A 12,359-nucleotide genomic window follows, 5' to 3' on the forward strand; every position below is an offset into this window, starting at 1 on the left:
GGTTTTCTCCTTCCCACCTGTGACTCTTCTTCCAATCCTAGGGTCTTCTTGGAACAAGAAGCAGCCATCATCTGGGGGCCTGCCCCTGCCCTCCCTAACTGCCTATATTTTTCTAACTCAGCTTCAGAAGCACAGTCAGTATGGGCCCTCTCCCATTCCCAAGCCAGGACCTTTTGGTTATCAGCAAGGGCTTGAGACTAAGAATCAAAGTTGGTACATGAGATGAGGGAAAATGCATATTTGTGAGAGGAAAAGGAATGGATATATAAAGCAGTAGGGCCTGGGGAGAAAGCCCAGAGCTTTCTGACTGCTATCAGTTGGGAGACGTCTGAGCACTTTTTCCAGAACCTGACCTCCATGTGTGAGCCTGAGACTGGGGTTGGCCAGAATCCAGTTTGACTTTTGGTGGTTGAAATCCAAGGTGCCAGGAGGCAGGCTGCAGGACCCTGCTGTCAGCAGAGGTGCCAGGGCCCTGTGAGGTCTTGTCCAGGGTCTGGATTTGGCTGGGAGAGTAAGATACCGGCTCTGGGAAACAAAGACAAGAAAGAAGATCTAGGAGATTTTGTCCATCTTGAACTGGAACTTTCTGGACCTGCCCTGCTGTATATGTAGATTCTCAAGATTTTTCTCAGGGGTTTGGCCTGCATTTGGACAGGAAGAGTATTATCTGCTGGCTGGGAAATTAAGGTTCCCCTGGTAGAGCTTTTTTTTCATCTTTTTGAGCCAGGGTCTCCCTGTAGCCACAGCTACCCTGGAACTGGCTGTGTATATCAGGTTGGGCTTGATCTCATGGAGATCTGCCTCCTCTACCTCCTGAGCGCTGGGATTAAAGGTATGTGCTGCCATGCCTGACTAGGAGAGCTTTTATCTTAGGTTTTCTTTTTTTTTTTTTTTTGGTTTTTTTTTTTTTTTTTTTTTGGTGTCTTTTTTGAGACAGGGTCTCCCTGTATCCCCACCTGTCTTGGAGCTCACTATGTAGACCAGGCTGGCCTTGAACTCACAAAGATCCACTTGCCTCTGCCTCCCAAGTGCTGGGATTAAAGTCATGTGCCACTACGCCCAGCTTTCTTTTTTTTAAATATTTTATTTTTATTTTATGTGTATGAGTGTATTGTCTGCATGTATGTGATTGCACCCATGTCATGCAGTGCTGCAGAGGGTCAGAAGAGGGCTTCAGATTCCCCTGGAACTGGAGTTAAGGACGGTTCATAGCCGCCATGTGGGTGCTGGGAATCCAACCTGGGTCTTCTGCAAGAGCAGTCCGTGTTCTTAACCGCTGAGCCATCTATCCAGCCCATCTTAGGTTTTTCTATAGTATCAAATTGGGACAATAGCAACAAGCTTTTTGGCTGATGTCCACTGTCAAATCTGATGATGGAAGGGAAGAGGCTATGCACATTCTTTGAAATTAGCCCCATTTCCAGTTCTTTCACTTGCCTACTTGCCTCTTCCCCTCCTCCTAATTGGCTGGTTCCTTACCAAACCAGGTCCTCCTCTTCCTCCTCCTCCTGCTCCTCCTCCTTTTCCTCCTCCTTCTCCTTCTCTTTTTGTTTTTGAGACAGGGTCTCCCTGTAGCCCCAGCTGGCCTGGAACTCACTATGTAGACAGGCTGGCCTCCATTTCACAGAGATCTACCTGCCTCTGTCTCCCAAGTGTTGGGATTAAAGGCATGTGCCACCACACTGGGCCCAGTTCCTCTTCTTATGGAACACAGAATTGGATTATGTTCCTTTGTAGATGTATATGTACTACTATCAACTATGTCTTCTAGGCCCCTCCTCTTCCAGAAACTTGATGTAGGCAGAACCATGGATGGAAGGAGTCTTGTTCCCCTTTGAGGCAGGCAAACATAGGGAATAGTTTAGTAGCCTGGGACTCTCTTTGGTTTGGGGGTTATGCACATCCCACCCTCTTGTAATTATACACTTGGCAGCCTAGCTCCTTTACCTCTATATACTATGCACAGACATCTGTGTCTAAACAATGTACCTAGCAACCTCAGAACCCTCCCAGATCTCACCTGTACATGTACACCTTCTATGAACAATAGTATACATTTCTCTGCCTCTAACAACAGTCAAGGGTATTCCTAATATATCTGGGTATGAAGAATAGAGGTCTGATTCATCCTGGTTCTGGTAAACTGTCCTTCAAGTGAACTTTTAGGGCGAACCCTCTATGCAGCCTTTCCCCACCCTTTTTTTCTATCTTGTGTGTCACTTCTTTAGAGAATAAAAACTTCTGTGTCTAACATGTATTTGTTAGTTCATTTGTGTGCAAGGAGTTCTGTTAAGCACTTTACGCCCATGGTCCCCTTTCACTGTCACCATCCCATGAGGTAACTGCTTCATATTGCAAAATATTTATCAGCGCTCTGATTTCAACCCCAGATCAGTCCAATTCCACATCATATGCTCTTTACACCTTCCATGTAGACTTGGAAAAGGTCAGCATGGAAAAAATTTACCTTCCTTAGTAAGTTGTAGCTGGGAGACATTTTTGGAGCTGCTTTTAGGTGTGGCCTCTGAATTTGTGACAGTGGCTCTTTCTTTGTCAGATTTGTGGTTCTTTTCAACTTCGTGCAGCTGCAAGGGAAAAAAAAAAATGAATCAGTGGTGCCAGCTAGGAACATGAGTGTCTGAGGCTTAGAGGCCTGGATGGTGAGAGGTAGGGGTAGGACCCTGTTTTCAGTTCTTGCTGACTAAGCTTAACTGCCTATTATTGGTTCTCCAACTATTTGGAGAGTGTAACCTGTGACTCTCAGGTTCACATAGCACTTGAAAAAAACATCTACCCTTTCTAATCCCACATTTCAGTGGTTTTAGGTATCTGGGCAGGATCCCAGTAAGGTTAACAGAAGGAATTGTGGATAGAGAAATGGCAGCAAGATAGATAAAGTTAGTTCCAGAAAAGTGACAGGGAGGAAGGAAGACAGGGCCTATAGATTATTAGAATCTGTCCTTTGGGTGTATGTGTTCAGAGAGAGCAGTCAGAAATGAGGGTATCAGCTGGGCTGGGCTGTTGAGAGAAGCTGCCCATGTCTCAGGAAAATTGAGGAGACCTCTTAGGCCAAGGAGCACAGCAATTTATTTTTAGTATTTATCCTATAAAGGTAGTTTGTGTGTGTGCATGTACGCACATGCTTATGCCAGTGATCAACTCCAGAACGCTGTGACTGCTAAGTACTTGCTCTACCACTAAGTTGTACCATCAGCCTCTCAAATATCTACATACTATAAATTCATGATATCGAATCTTACAGGGCTGCTTCTTATAATGCAAGCACTTGTGCATTAAGTTTAGAAGAGAGCTATTGAAATAATCCAACTCTGATCACAGAGTAAATTAGCAAGAAACAAGATTGCTTTTCAGGATGAAGCTCCTGAGAGACTCACCACTTGAATTTTCTTTCGCAGCTGGGCATTAGCTCTGGAAAGACTTTTTGAAACAGAGTTCAGATAGTAGATGGCCAGGCTAAAAAAGAAAAACATATCTCCTATTGTCTTGGGATCTTAGAAAATGACAAGAGCTGAGTGCTTTTCCTGGGATCTCTGGAACAGGAACCAAGGCTTTGTCTCTGGAAGGATAGAGCTGGTCCTACTATCCCAAGTTATCTGATCAACAGGAGAGGGTCCTGGACACTCTTGGTTTATCTCTATTATATTGAGTGTTGGCATAACTTGCACATATCTAGTAAGTAAAAGATGGTAAAAAGAATTACCCAGATTCTAAGGAGGTAGAGAGTAGCAGGGTTTCTTGTCTGCAGAAGTTGGTAATGTTTCCTGGACACGATCAGTGTCAGGCTCTGTGCCTCTGTTACCCTGTCTTTGTAGTTTTTGTTTTTTTGGTCTTTTTGAGATAGAGTCTCTCTGTAGCCCCAGCTGGCCTGGAATTCACTATGTAGACCAAGCTGGCCTTGAACTCCCAGAGATCTGCCTGCCTCTCCCTCCCGAGTGCTAGGATTAAGGTCGTGCACCACCACGCCTGGTGCCCATCTCACTGGTTTTGATGAAACATAATGAAGTAGTGTTGGGCATCTAGGTAAACATTAGAAGGGGTGTAGGCCATTGAGGATGGACCCCTCCCTCATGATCAACTTTGGTCTATCGGGAAAGAGACATCCTCCTGGTTTAAAAAAAAATGGAATCTGAGTTGTACCTCTGGCCCTGAGTAGAGACTTGGCATTTAAATCTGCCCAAAGATTAAAGCATTCATTTTATTGTTCCCTCCCTTAAGAGCTAATCTAACTGGGCTTGTCCATCTCTTGGCCTGGAGACCACTTCTCAGGAAAGTTGCTTCAGCTCAAGACATGCTAAGGAGATGGGAAGAATAATTGTCCCCTTACTGAGGTAATGTACTTACCCATTCCCTCCCTTACAGGTCTTAACTGTTATGTCTTACTACTTTTCTGAGTTCTATCTAATTCAGAAGCATAGCTTCTTTTTTGCTTTCTGCCTCTTCTTTGGATATCAACCTAAACCCTAACCATGCTTGCCCAGACACTCTGGGTTTCCTTACTATTATTTTCTGAAGATACCCTTCTACTCCTCACCCTGCTTCCTACAGCTTTCTGCAGACTTCCATTGCTGACCTAACTCAAAAAGCATGGTTTTCTCTTTTCCTCTTTTCTACTTCCCTCCTTCTGGCAACTAACAGGATTCATAGCTTTTTGCCCTGTGGGTTTTCTCTCAAACTCTAATGAAAATTGTGTTCAAGTTTCCTTCTGATTCTGCTTTAAAAATCTTTTATCAGTGAAATTAAGAACTTGCAGAAGGTGGGGCTGGAGAGATGACTCAGTGGTTAAAAGCACTTGCTGCTCTTGCAGAGGACCCAGGTTGGGTTTCCTGCACCTATATGGTGGCCAACAAGTGCTATAACTCCAGTTCTAGGGGATCCAATGCTCTCTTCTGGCCTCTGGGCATTGCATGCATATGGCACACTTATATACATGCAGGTAAAAAAACTCATACACATTAAAAAAAAAAAGGAACTTGCAAAACGGAACCCTAGTTTCCTAGTAACTTGTGTCTTGTTCACTTTTTTGCTAAAGACACAAAGAACCTGGACATCCTATCATAGGACACCTTGAGACCCCTCCTATAACAGTAGGAAAGATGACTTTCATGCTTTCACACCACACCCAGGGATTCAAACAGGTTAAATATGTTGCTGAAAGTCATCTCACCCTTTAGTACTTCTTGGAGCCTATATGTGACTTGAACCAAGTTTGTCTAAAGCATAACAAGCCAAATGGCCTGAAAATCCCTTGCCCAGGGGCCATTGGATATCTGGATTGGTGTCCTTTGAGGCTGCCTCCAGAGTCCCTTCTGTAGAATCTATGATCTGGGGCTATATCCTGGATTGTACTATTTGGGAAGGGAAGGAGGATGCATTAAGTCAGAGCACCACCCAGGTTGGATGTTCTGCCACTTGTTGCCTGTGGGTTTTTTAGTCCACCCTTGTTAGCCATGAATCTGAGCCTCAGAAGCTCCAGCTTTGGTCCTTGGACCCTTTCCCTTCAGAGTTGGGCTATCCGTTGTCACTCCAGCAGGGGTCTCTTCAGCCAGGGAAGAAGCACCACATGGTCCTTGGGTCTGAAACTGCCATGGGGATGAGGGAGGGGAGAAGGGATGTCAGATGAAGGACAGATATATATTTTCAAGGCTCTTTACTCTATGCCAGCTCTCTCCATCTTTCTGAATTAACTCATTTATTAGAGAGGAAACAGAGGTAGTCCTGCTTAAGATCGCACATCCAGCCAAGTACTAGATAAAATGCTCAAAGGCTAACTGTGTTCCTCCTGAGCTTGTTTCTAGAGCTTGTTTTAGTCATTCTTCTTGCTGCCTACAAAGGTCAGGTTGAGGTCTAAGTTCTATAGTTTACTCAGGGGCCACAGGTTATCACTATCATGGCATCCCTCTTATGCCAGGACTAGAAGCAGAGGGTATTAGAAAGCAAGGGTGCAAAATGACACACAAGTGTGTGCTGTTGATTAGGGCAGTGACCAGGGCACAGAGCTGAAAGACTGGATGAGCAAATAAAAGGGTTCTGACATTCTGGAAAGACACAAGCATATTCATCTATGTTTCTGCCATAATGTGCTCAGGACACCAGCCCTTTAAGCACTAAATAAGCCCAGAAGAAAAGGGCACCAGGGAGGCTGGAGGCCTTGGTAGAGACTTCAACAGCTGTAGTCAGTGGGATGGAGAAAAAGCAGCAGAACTGGGAAAAGTGAGGGTGCCCTGCCATGGCAGAGGGAAACAAACACCCTAAGATTTCCACATTAAAAAAAATATTATTATTATTTTTTTATGGATATGAGTGTGTTGCCTGCATGTAGGTAGGTGCACCCATGTCATGCAATGCTTGCAAAGGTTAAAAAAGGTTGCCGGAACCCCTGGAACTGGAGTTAGGGACGGTTGTTTGCTGCCATGTGGGTGCGGGAAATCAAACCCCAGTCCCCTGCAAGAGCAGCCGGTGCTCTTAACCGCTGAGCCATCTCTCCAGCCCCAGATTTCCACATTTTTGATATTGCAGATTGTGTTCCAATGAACATCTGGCATATCTTGTGTAATTGTTGCAAGCCCTGAAAGAACATGCTTAAAGTAAAGATTACATTCCCAGAGTAAGGTCAGTGCCTAGAAATAAGGCATTGTGGAAATGAGTCCTATGAAAGCCTGCTGCTGACAACAGCAAACCAAAGATGGCCATCCCAGCTTACATGTGTGTAGAATCTTATCATCCCTTCACCACATGATGGAGTCTGTATCCTTTTCTCTTGAACCTGGGTGGGTCTTTGTGACTGTCTCAACAGAGCAGAGCAATGGAGGCGAGGTCATCTAAACACCACAGACATCCACTGTGTGCTCCTGGCATGCTTGTCTTTGGAACCCAGCCACTATGCTGTGAGAAAGCCCAAACAGCTTGTGGACAGGAACTGAAGACTCAAGTCCATAGCCTTGAAGAGCTCCCAGCTGAAGCCAGCATTATTTGGTCAGTCACATGAGGGGCTCTCTTGAAAGTGAACCCGCCTCCTCCCCTGCCACTTGAGCTGCACTTGAAAATGCTGAACAGAGAAGAACCATCCCACCTGAATTGCTAATTCATTAATAAATTATGTGCTCTCAGTTTGGTGGTGGTTTTTTTTCCCCTAGTAATAGGTAGCTGAAACCCCACCTGACAGGATGAATTGATCTGCTAGTATTCTGATTGTCTTTCAGAAAAAAAGCCTACCTCTTTTGGAGAGAGATAATATCCATCTCTATAGGTTTTTTTTTGTTGTTGTTGTTTGCTTTGTTTTGTTTTTATTTTTATTTTTTTGGAGTTCCAGGCCAGCTGGGGCTACACAAGGAGACCCTGTCTCAAAAAAGACCAAAAAAGGGCGGGGTGTGGTGGCGCACGCCTTTAATCCCAGCACTCAGAGGCAGGCGGATCTCTGTGAGTTCAAGGCCAGCCTGGTCTACATGGTGAGTTCCAGGACAGCTGGGGCTACAGGGAGACCCTGTCTCAAAAAGACAAGAAGAAGAAGAAGAAGAGGAGGAGGAGGAGGAGGAAGAGGAGGAAAAGGGAATATGCCTACAGGTGATACAGATATCAGAAAATCAGACAGATTAAGAGCAATAACTATGATTACTATATTCAAGAAAATAGAGATAAAGATTGAGAATTTCCCCAGACAGTTGGCGCTTATGTTGAAAAAAGTCAAAGGAAATGCCACAATTTGTGGAACAGTTCTGTGGTATCTAAAAAGACTGATGAGACACAAACCTAAGCAATTCTATTTCTAGAGATCTACTTTAGAGAAATAGCTGCACAAGGAGATGTGTGGCATTAGTTCGAGTACAGTTTGTAATAGCAGAGAGGTGGAGAAAACTTAGTGTAGAGCAGCCATTTAATGGAGCACAGCTATTAAATTGTGCTCCTGAATTCATATGGCTAAATTTCTCACATAATGCTGAGTGAGGAAAGGTAGTAATGGCAGCTACTTATGAAAGGCTTAATTAACACAGAATATGTATGGAAATAATCAAAACTAATCTGAATAGTTGTTACCTTTGGAAAGGGTGAAAGAAAGAAGGGCTGGGTGGATCTTGAAATCTGTAACTATTATTTATTATTATTATTTTTATTATTCCAAAGAGGGACATTTTTTAACACATTTTTCCCAGAAATAACTTGAAGCAGGTTAGACCAGGAATAAGAAATCAAAGATGAAAGGATTTGGCAACATGGGGTCAACTTTGGTGGAATAATGAAGGTTTCCATTAGCTCCATTATTTTTTTAAATCCTAATGAGTTTATTGGGCTTGCTAACAGAGCATAGGGTGGGGGTTTAGTTACAAAAGAGTGACTGTGAAATCTATAACTGTTAAAAATAAATGTAGGGCCTGGAGAGATGGCTCAGTGGTTAAGAGCACTGACTGCTCTTGCAGAGGATCCAGCACCCACACAGCAGCTAACAACCATCTGTAAATCCAGTTCCAGGGAATCCAACACCCTCTTCTTCATGGGCATTGCACAACATGGGTGCACTTACATGCAGACAATACACTCACACATAAAAATGAAAATAAAATATTAAAAGAGAAATATAGACCTAAATATTGAAAAATGCTAACTTGTGCTTAGTTTTATGATTGTGGTTGTCTGTAATATTTGCATGTTAAAATATTTTGCAAAGATGCCAAATATGTGGAAGATTTGATCTTTTTTTTACTTATTTTTTTTAGTGTTCAGATTGAGCTCAGGCCTCATGCATACTAAGCTATGACTCCAGGCCCCATGTAAATTTTTGTGTTATATTTCTGTATGCATGTTTGTGTGTACAGAACATCTGTACACGTGCATGTGGAGACCAGGAGACATCCTCTGGTACTGTTCTTCAGACACTGTCCACCTTTTCCTTTTTTATTTATTTGGTTTTTGTGAGGCAGGGTATCTCGCTGGCCTGGAGATCACCAAGTAGACTAAGCAGGCTCCAGGAAGCCCCAGGATCTGCCTTACTTCCCTCCCAGCACTGGGATTATATGTTCCTGCTATTATGCCTAGCTCTTTTTACATGGGTCTGAGGATCAAACTCAGTTCTCATACTTACATGCCAGCACTTTACTGACTGAGCCATTTCCAGAGTCCCCAAATATGTTTTAAAAAATATTTTATTTTTTTAAATTTTATGTGTATGAGTGTAATGCCTGCATGTAGGTGGTACACCCATGTTGTGCAATGCCTGTGGAAGTTGGAAGAGGGCATCAGATCCCCTGGAACTGGAATTATGGATGGTTGTTAGCTGCTATGTGGGTGTTGGGACCTGAGCTCAGGTCCTCTGCAAAAACAGCTAGTGCTCTCAACTGCTGAGCTGTCTCTCCAGCCCCCACTATCTGCTTTTTGTAAAAATGTTGTTTAAATTTTCTATACTAGCCTAAGGGGCACATATACATCTGTGCTGGAGGTTTCAAATCCACCAATATGATTACTGCCAAGGGATGATGTGAAAAGTCCTATAAAAACTGGTGATCTGTACCTCAATTTCTCTGAATCAGCAGCTCAGACTGGGGCCTGCATGTAATAAAGGATAAACCTCTTCCACTTTCTGAGTGTGGTTGAGGTCTTCTCACTGTACAAGGCCAGTCTCAGTTTAATTCCCATGCCATACTCCTATAAGTAAACCCAAAAAACTCATTGGTTCACCAAGTTGGACTTTGGTGGTATCCTTACTTTGATTTTTCATCCATTCTTTGTCTTGGGTGAGTAAATGTTTGTTCATGTCTCCAGAACCTCTAAAGATAGTGCCACCAACTGGGGCCCAAGCCTTCAACACTGCTCCTGTAGGAGATACCTCATATCCAAGTCACAATACAGTCTCAGGTTTCTGAGACTCAGAGCCCAGAGAACTTTGATATTTACAATTAGCTTGGTAGGTTGCAAATGCCCCAGACCCCCTTAGTCTTAGAGGTGTAACTCTGAGGCACATTATTTCTTTAGTTTTTTCAGCAAGATCAAAGTAAGAGTCATTCATAGCAGAGGTAACTATGTCCTTCATGTTCCCTTCCTTGTTTTAATTTTTACATACTCCCTGATAAACTAACTTGCATTTGAAACTTTTGTCTTAAAGTCTTCTGGGAAAGCCAGACTAAGAGGGTGAAATAGAGGGCCCTGTCCAGAAAGCCTCAACTACTAAGAGAAGTTCCTATGAGGTGAAGCCAGGGGCCCTGGTGAACTTACAACATCAGTAGGATGGCTGGAATGATCAGGCCTGGATTGGCAAGGAATGCAAAGATCTTGCCCAGGAAAGTTGGGAAATCATTTTCAATTGTCTCATGGAGGACATCATATATTCTGTTTTTCCCACTAGAAAGAAAAGGACACATTATAGCAGACTGAAGGCTCCTATGGCATATACAGTCATGTGCACGACCCCATGGTTCCAAAGCTGTCACTCACCACAGCTTTCCTGGGAGAAATGGAGCTCTGTTCCAAATGGACTATGGGGAAAAACGTCCCCTGAGGAGCTGCTACTCTGGCCAGGGAAGATAGCTGGGCTTGTTTGTAGAGTGGCTCATGAGTTTCCTGCCCTTGGTACCCCATAATCTCAAAACTACACTGGTCTGTGTTTGGCACCTCATCAGCAAGACAAAAAGTGGGTTTTCTCATGTTTTCTTTTTTTTTCTTTGAAGAGATAAGGTCTTGTTATGTTGCCTAGTCTAGCCCTGAACTCTTGGGCTCAAGTAATCATTTTACCTCAGCCTCCAAGTAGCTGGCACTGTAAGCATATGCCACTGTGCCAGACTTTCTCACATATTCTAATGAGAGAAAACAGACCAATGTGGAGCTTCTTTGGGGCTCCTTGACATGACAGTCTCCTAAGGCTGATGTGATAACAACTCACAGAGTCTCTAAAACATACCTACAATTAGTCTTTAGACCAGGAGATAGGATTGCTCCAAGATAGGCTTCTGTGCTATTCACAATAATAATTTCAATTTTCTTCTAATTTTAGAATTATCATGAATATTGACTTAAAAAATGGTACCCAGAGACTCCAGGGTACTGGTGACTCTTAAATGATAATTTTGGTGCTAAGAAGTAGGCTTAGACATTTGAAGATCCTGGTTCAAATCCTTTACTACCTGTAGAACACCAAGAACAATTTATTTATTTATGGATTTATCTTCTTTCCGTGTGTGCGTATGTGTGTGTGTGTGTGTGTGTACACATGTGTACATGCATGCTGGTGTGTGTGGAGGCTTGAGGTTGATGTCAGGAATCTCTCAATTGCTCTTCTACCATATTATTTGAGGCAGAGTCTCTCAAACCCAGAGCTAGCCTAGCTAGCTGGCTTTCTGAGGATCTTTTGTCTCTGCCTTCTGTGGCTCTAATTACAGGCAGGCAGCTATATCTACCTTTTATGTAGGTTGTACTGGTCTGAAATATGGACCTCTGGCTTGTGCATCAAGTGCTTTAACTGCCGAGCCATCTTTCTAACCCTATTTCTTTTATGATTGTATTCATATCCTGGTTCTTTCCACTAAAGTTGTATTATCAAACATGACTACTAAAATAATATAAAAATTGGGGCTGAAGCAATGACTCAGGTTAAGAGCACTGGACACTTTTGCAGAAGACCCAGTTTGAGTTCCCAGCACCCACATGGTGGCTAACAGCCACCTGTAATTCCAGTTCCAGGGGATGCCCTCTTCTGGTCTCTGTGGGCATTGTATGAATGGATGGACTTACATACATGCAGGCAAAACACTCGTACACATAAAATAAGATTAAAAAAAAAAAAGAAATGGAGGGGCTGGAGAGATGGCTCAGTGGTTAAGAACACTGGTTGTTCTTGCAGAAGACCCAGGTTCGAATCCCAGCACCCACAAGGCAGCTAATAACTGTCCATAACTCCAATCCCAGGGGATCCAACAGCCTCTTCTGACCTCCGAGGTCACTGCACTACATGGGTGCATTTACGTACATGCAGGCAATACATGCATACACATAAAAATAATAAAATTAAAAAGATAAAAAAAAATGTAGGCGGGCTTGGTGATGCACACCTTTAATCCCAGCACTTGGGAGGCAGAGGCAGGCGGATCTCTGTGCGTTCAAGGCCAGCCTGGTCTACACAGTGAGTTCTAGGACAGCTGGGGCCATAGGGAGACCCTGTCTCAAAAAAAAAAAGACAAAAAAAAATCACCTAAAAAACTAAAATACTAAAGTTTTAATGGCATTCAGCTCCAGTCTGGTATTAAACAAAGAAATAACTGTGACTATCTCAAAGGCTTTGGAGATTTTCAAATTCTAAAACCAACACCTTAATCAAGGGATTTTCCTTTATCTGTAAAGATTGGGAAATCTGAATTTTT

At 43.2% G+C, this 12,359-nt stretch overlaps 1 protein-coding gene across 5 annotated transcripts in view; it reads right to left on the reverse strand.

Moving 5' to 3' along the window:
* Tmc2 (transmembrane channel like 2) overlaps positions 1–12,359 on the reverse strand; it is a 48,441-nt gene that overhangs the window by 164 nt on the left and 35,918 nt on the right. For 3 of the 5 annotated variants that reach the window (XM_029556850.1, XM_029556848.1, XM_029556845.1), the window contains 3 exons: positions 10,222–10,347; positions 2,468–2,585; positions 1–525 (listed from right to left, as the gene is read on the reverse strand). The exon at positions 1–525 is cut by the window's left edge and continues 164 nt beyond it. In XM_029556850.1, the coding sequence (XP_029412710.1) occupies positions 205–525; positions 2,468–2,585; positions 10,222–10,347 (565 nt within the window). In that variant the 3' untranslated portion in view covers positions 1–204. Of the gene's footprint in view, positions 526–2,467; positions 2,586–3,395; positions 3,475–10,221; positions 10,348–12,359 lie in introns of all 5 variants that reach the window. The other 2 variants (XM_029556849.1, XM_029556847.1) reach the window with 1 other exon arrangement.

Source organism: Nannospalax galili, unplaced genomic scaffold (assembly GCF_000622305.1).
Source record: "Nannospalax galili isolate Female #2095 unplaced genomic scaffold, S.galili_v1.0 scaffold707, whole genome shotgun sequence".
NCBI lineage: Eukaryota > Metazoa > Chordata > Mammalia > Rodentia > Spalacidae > Nannospalax > Nannospalax galili.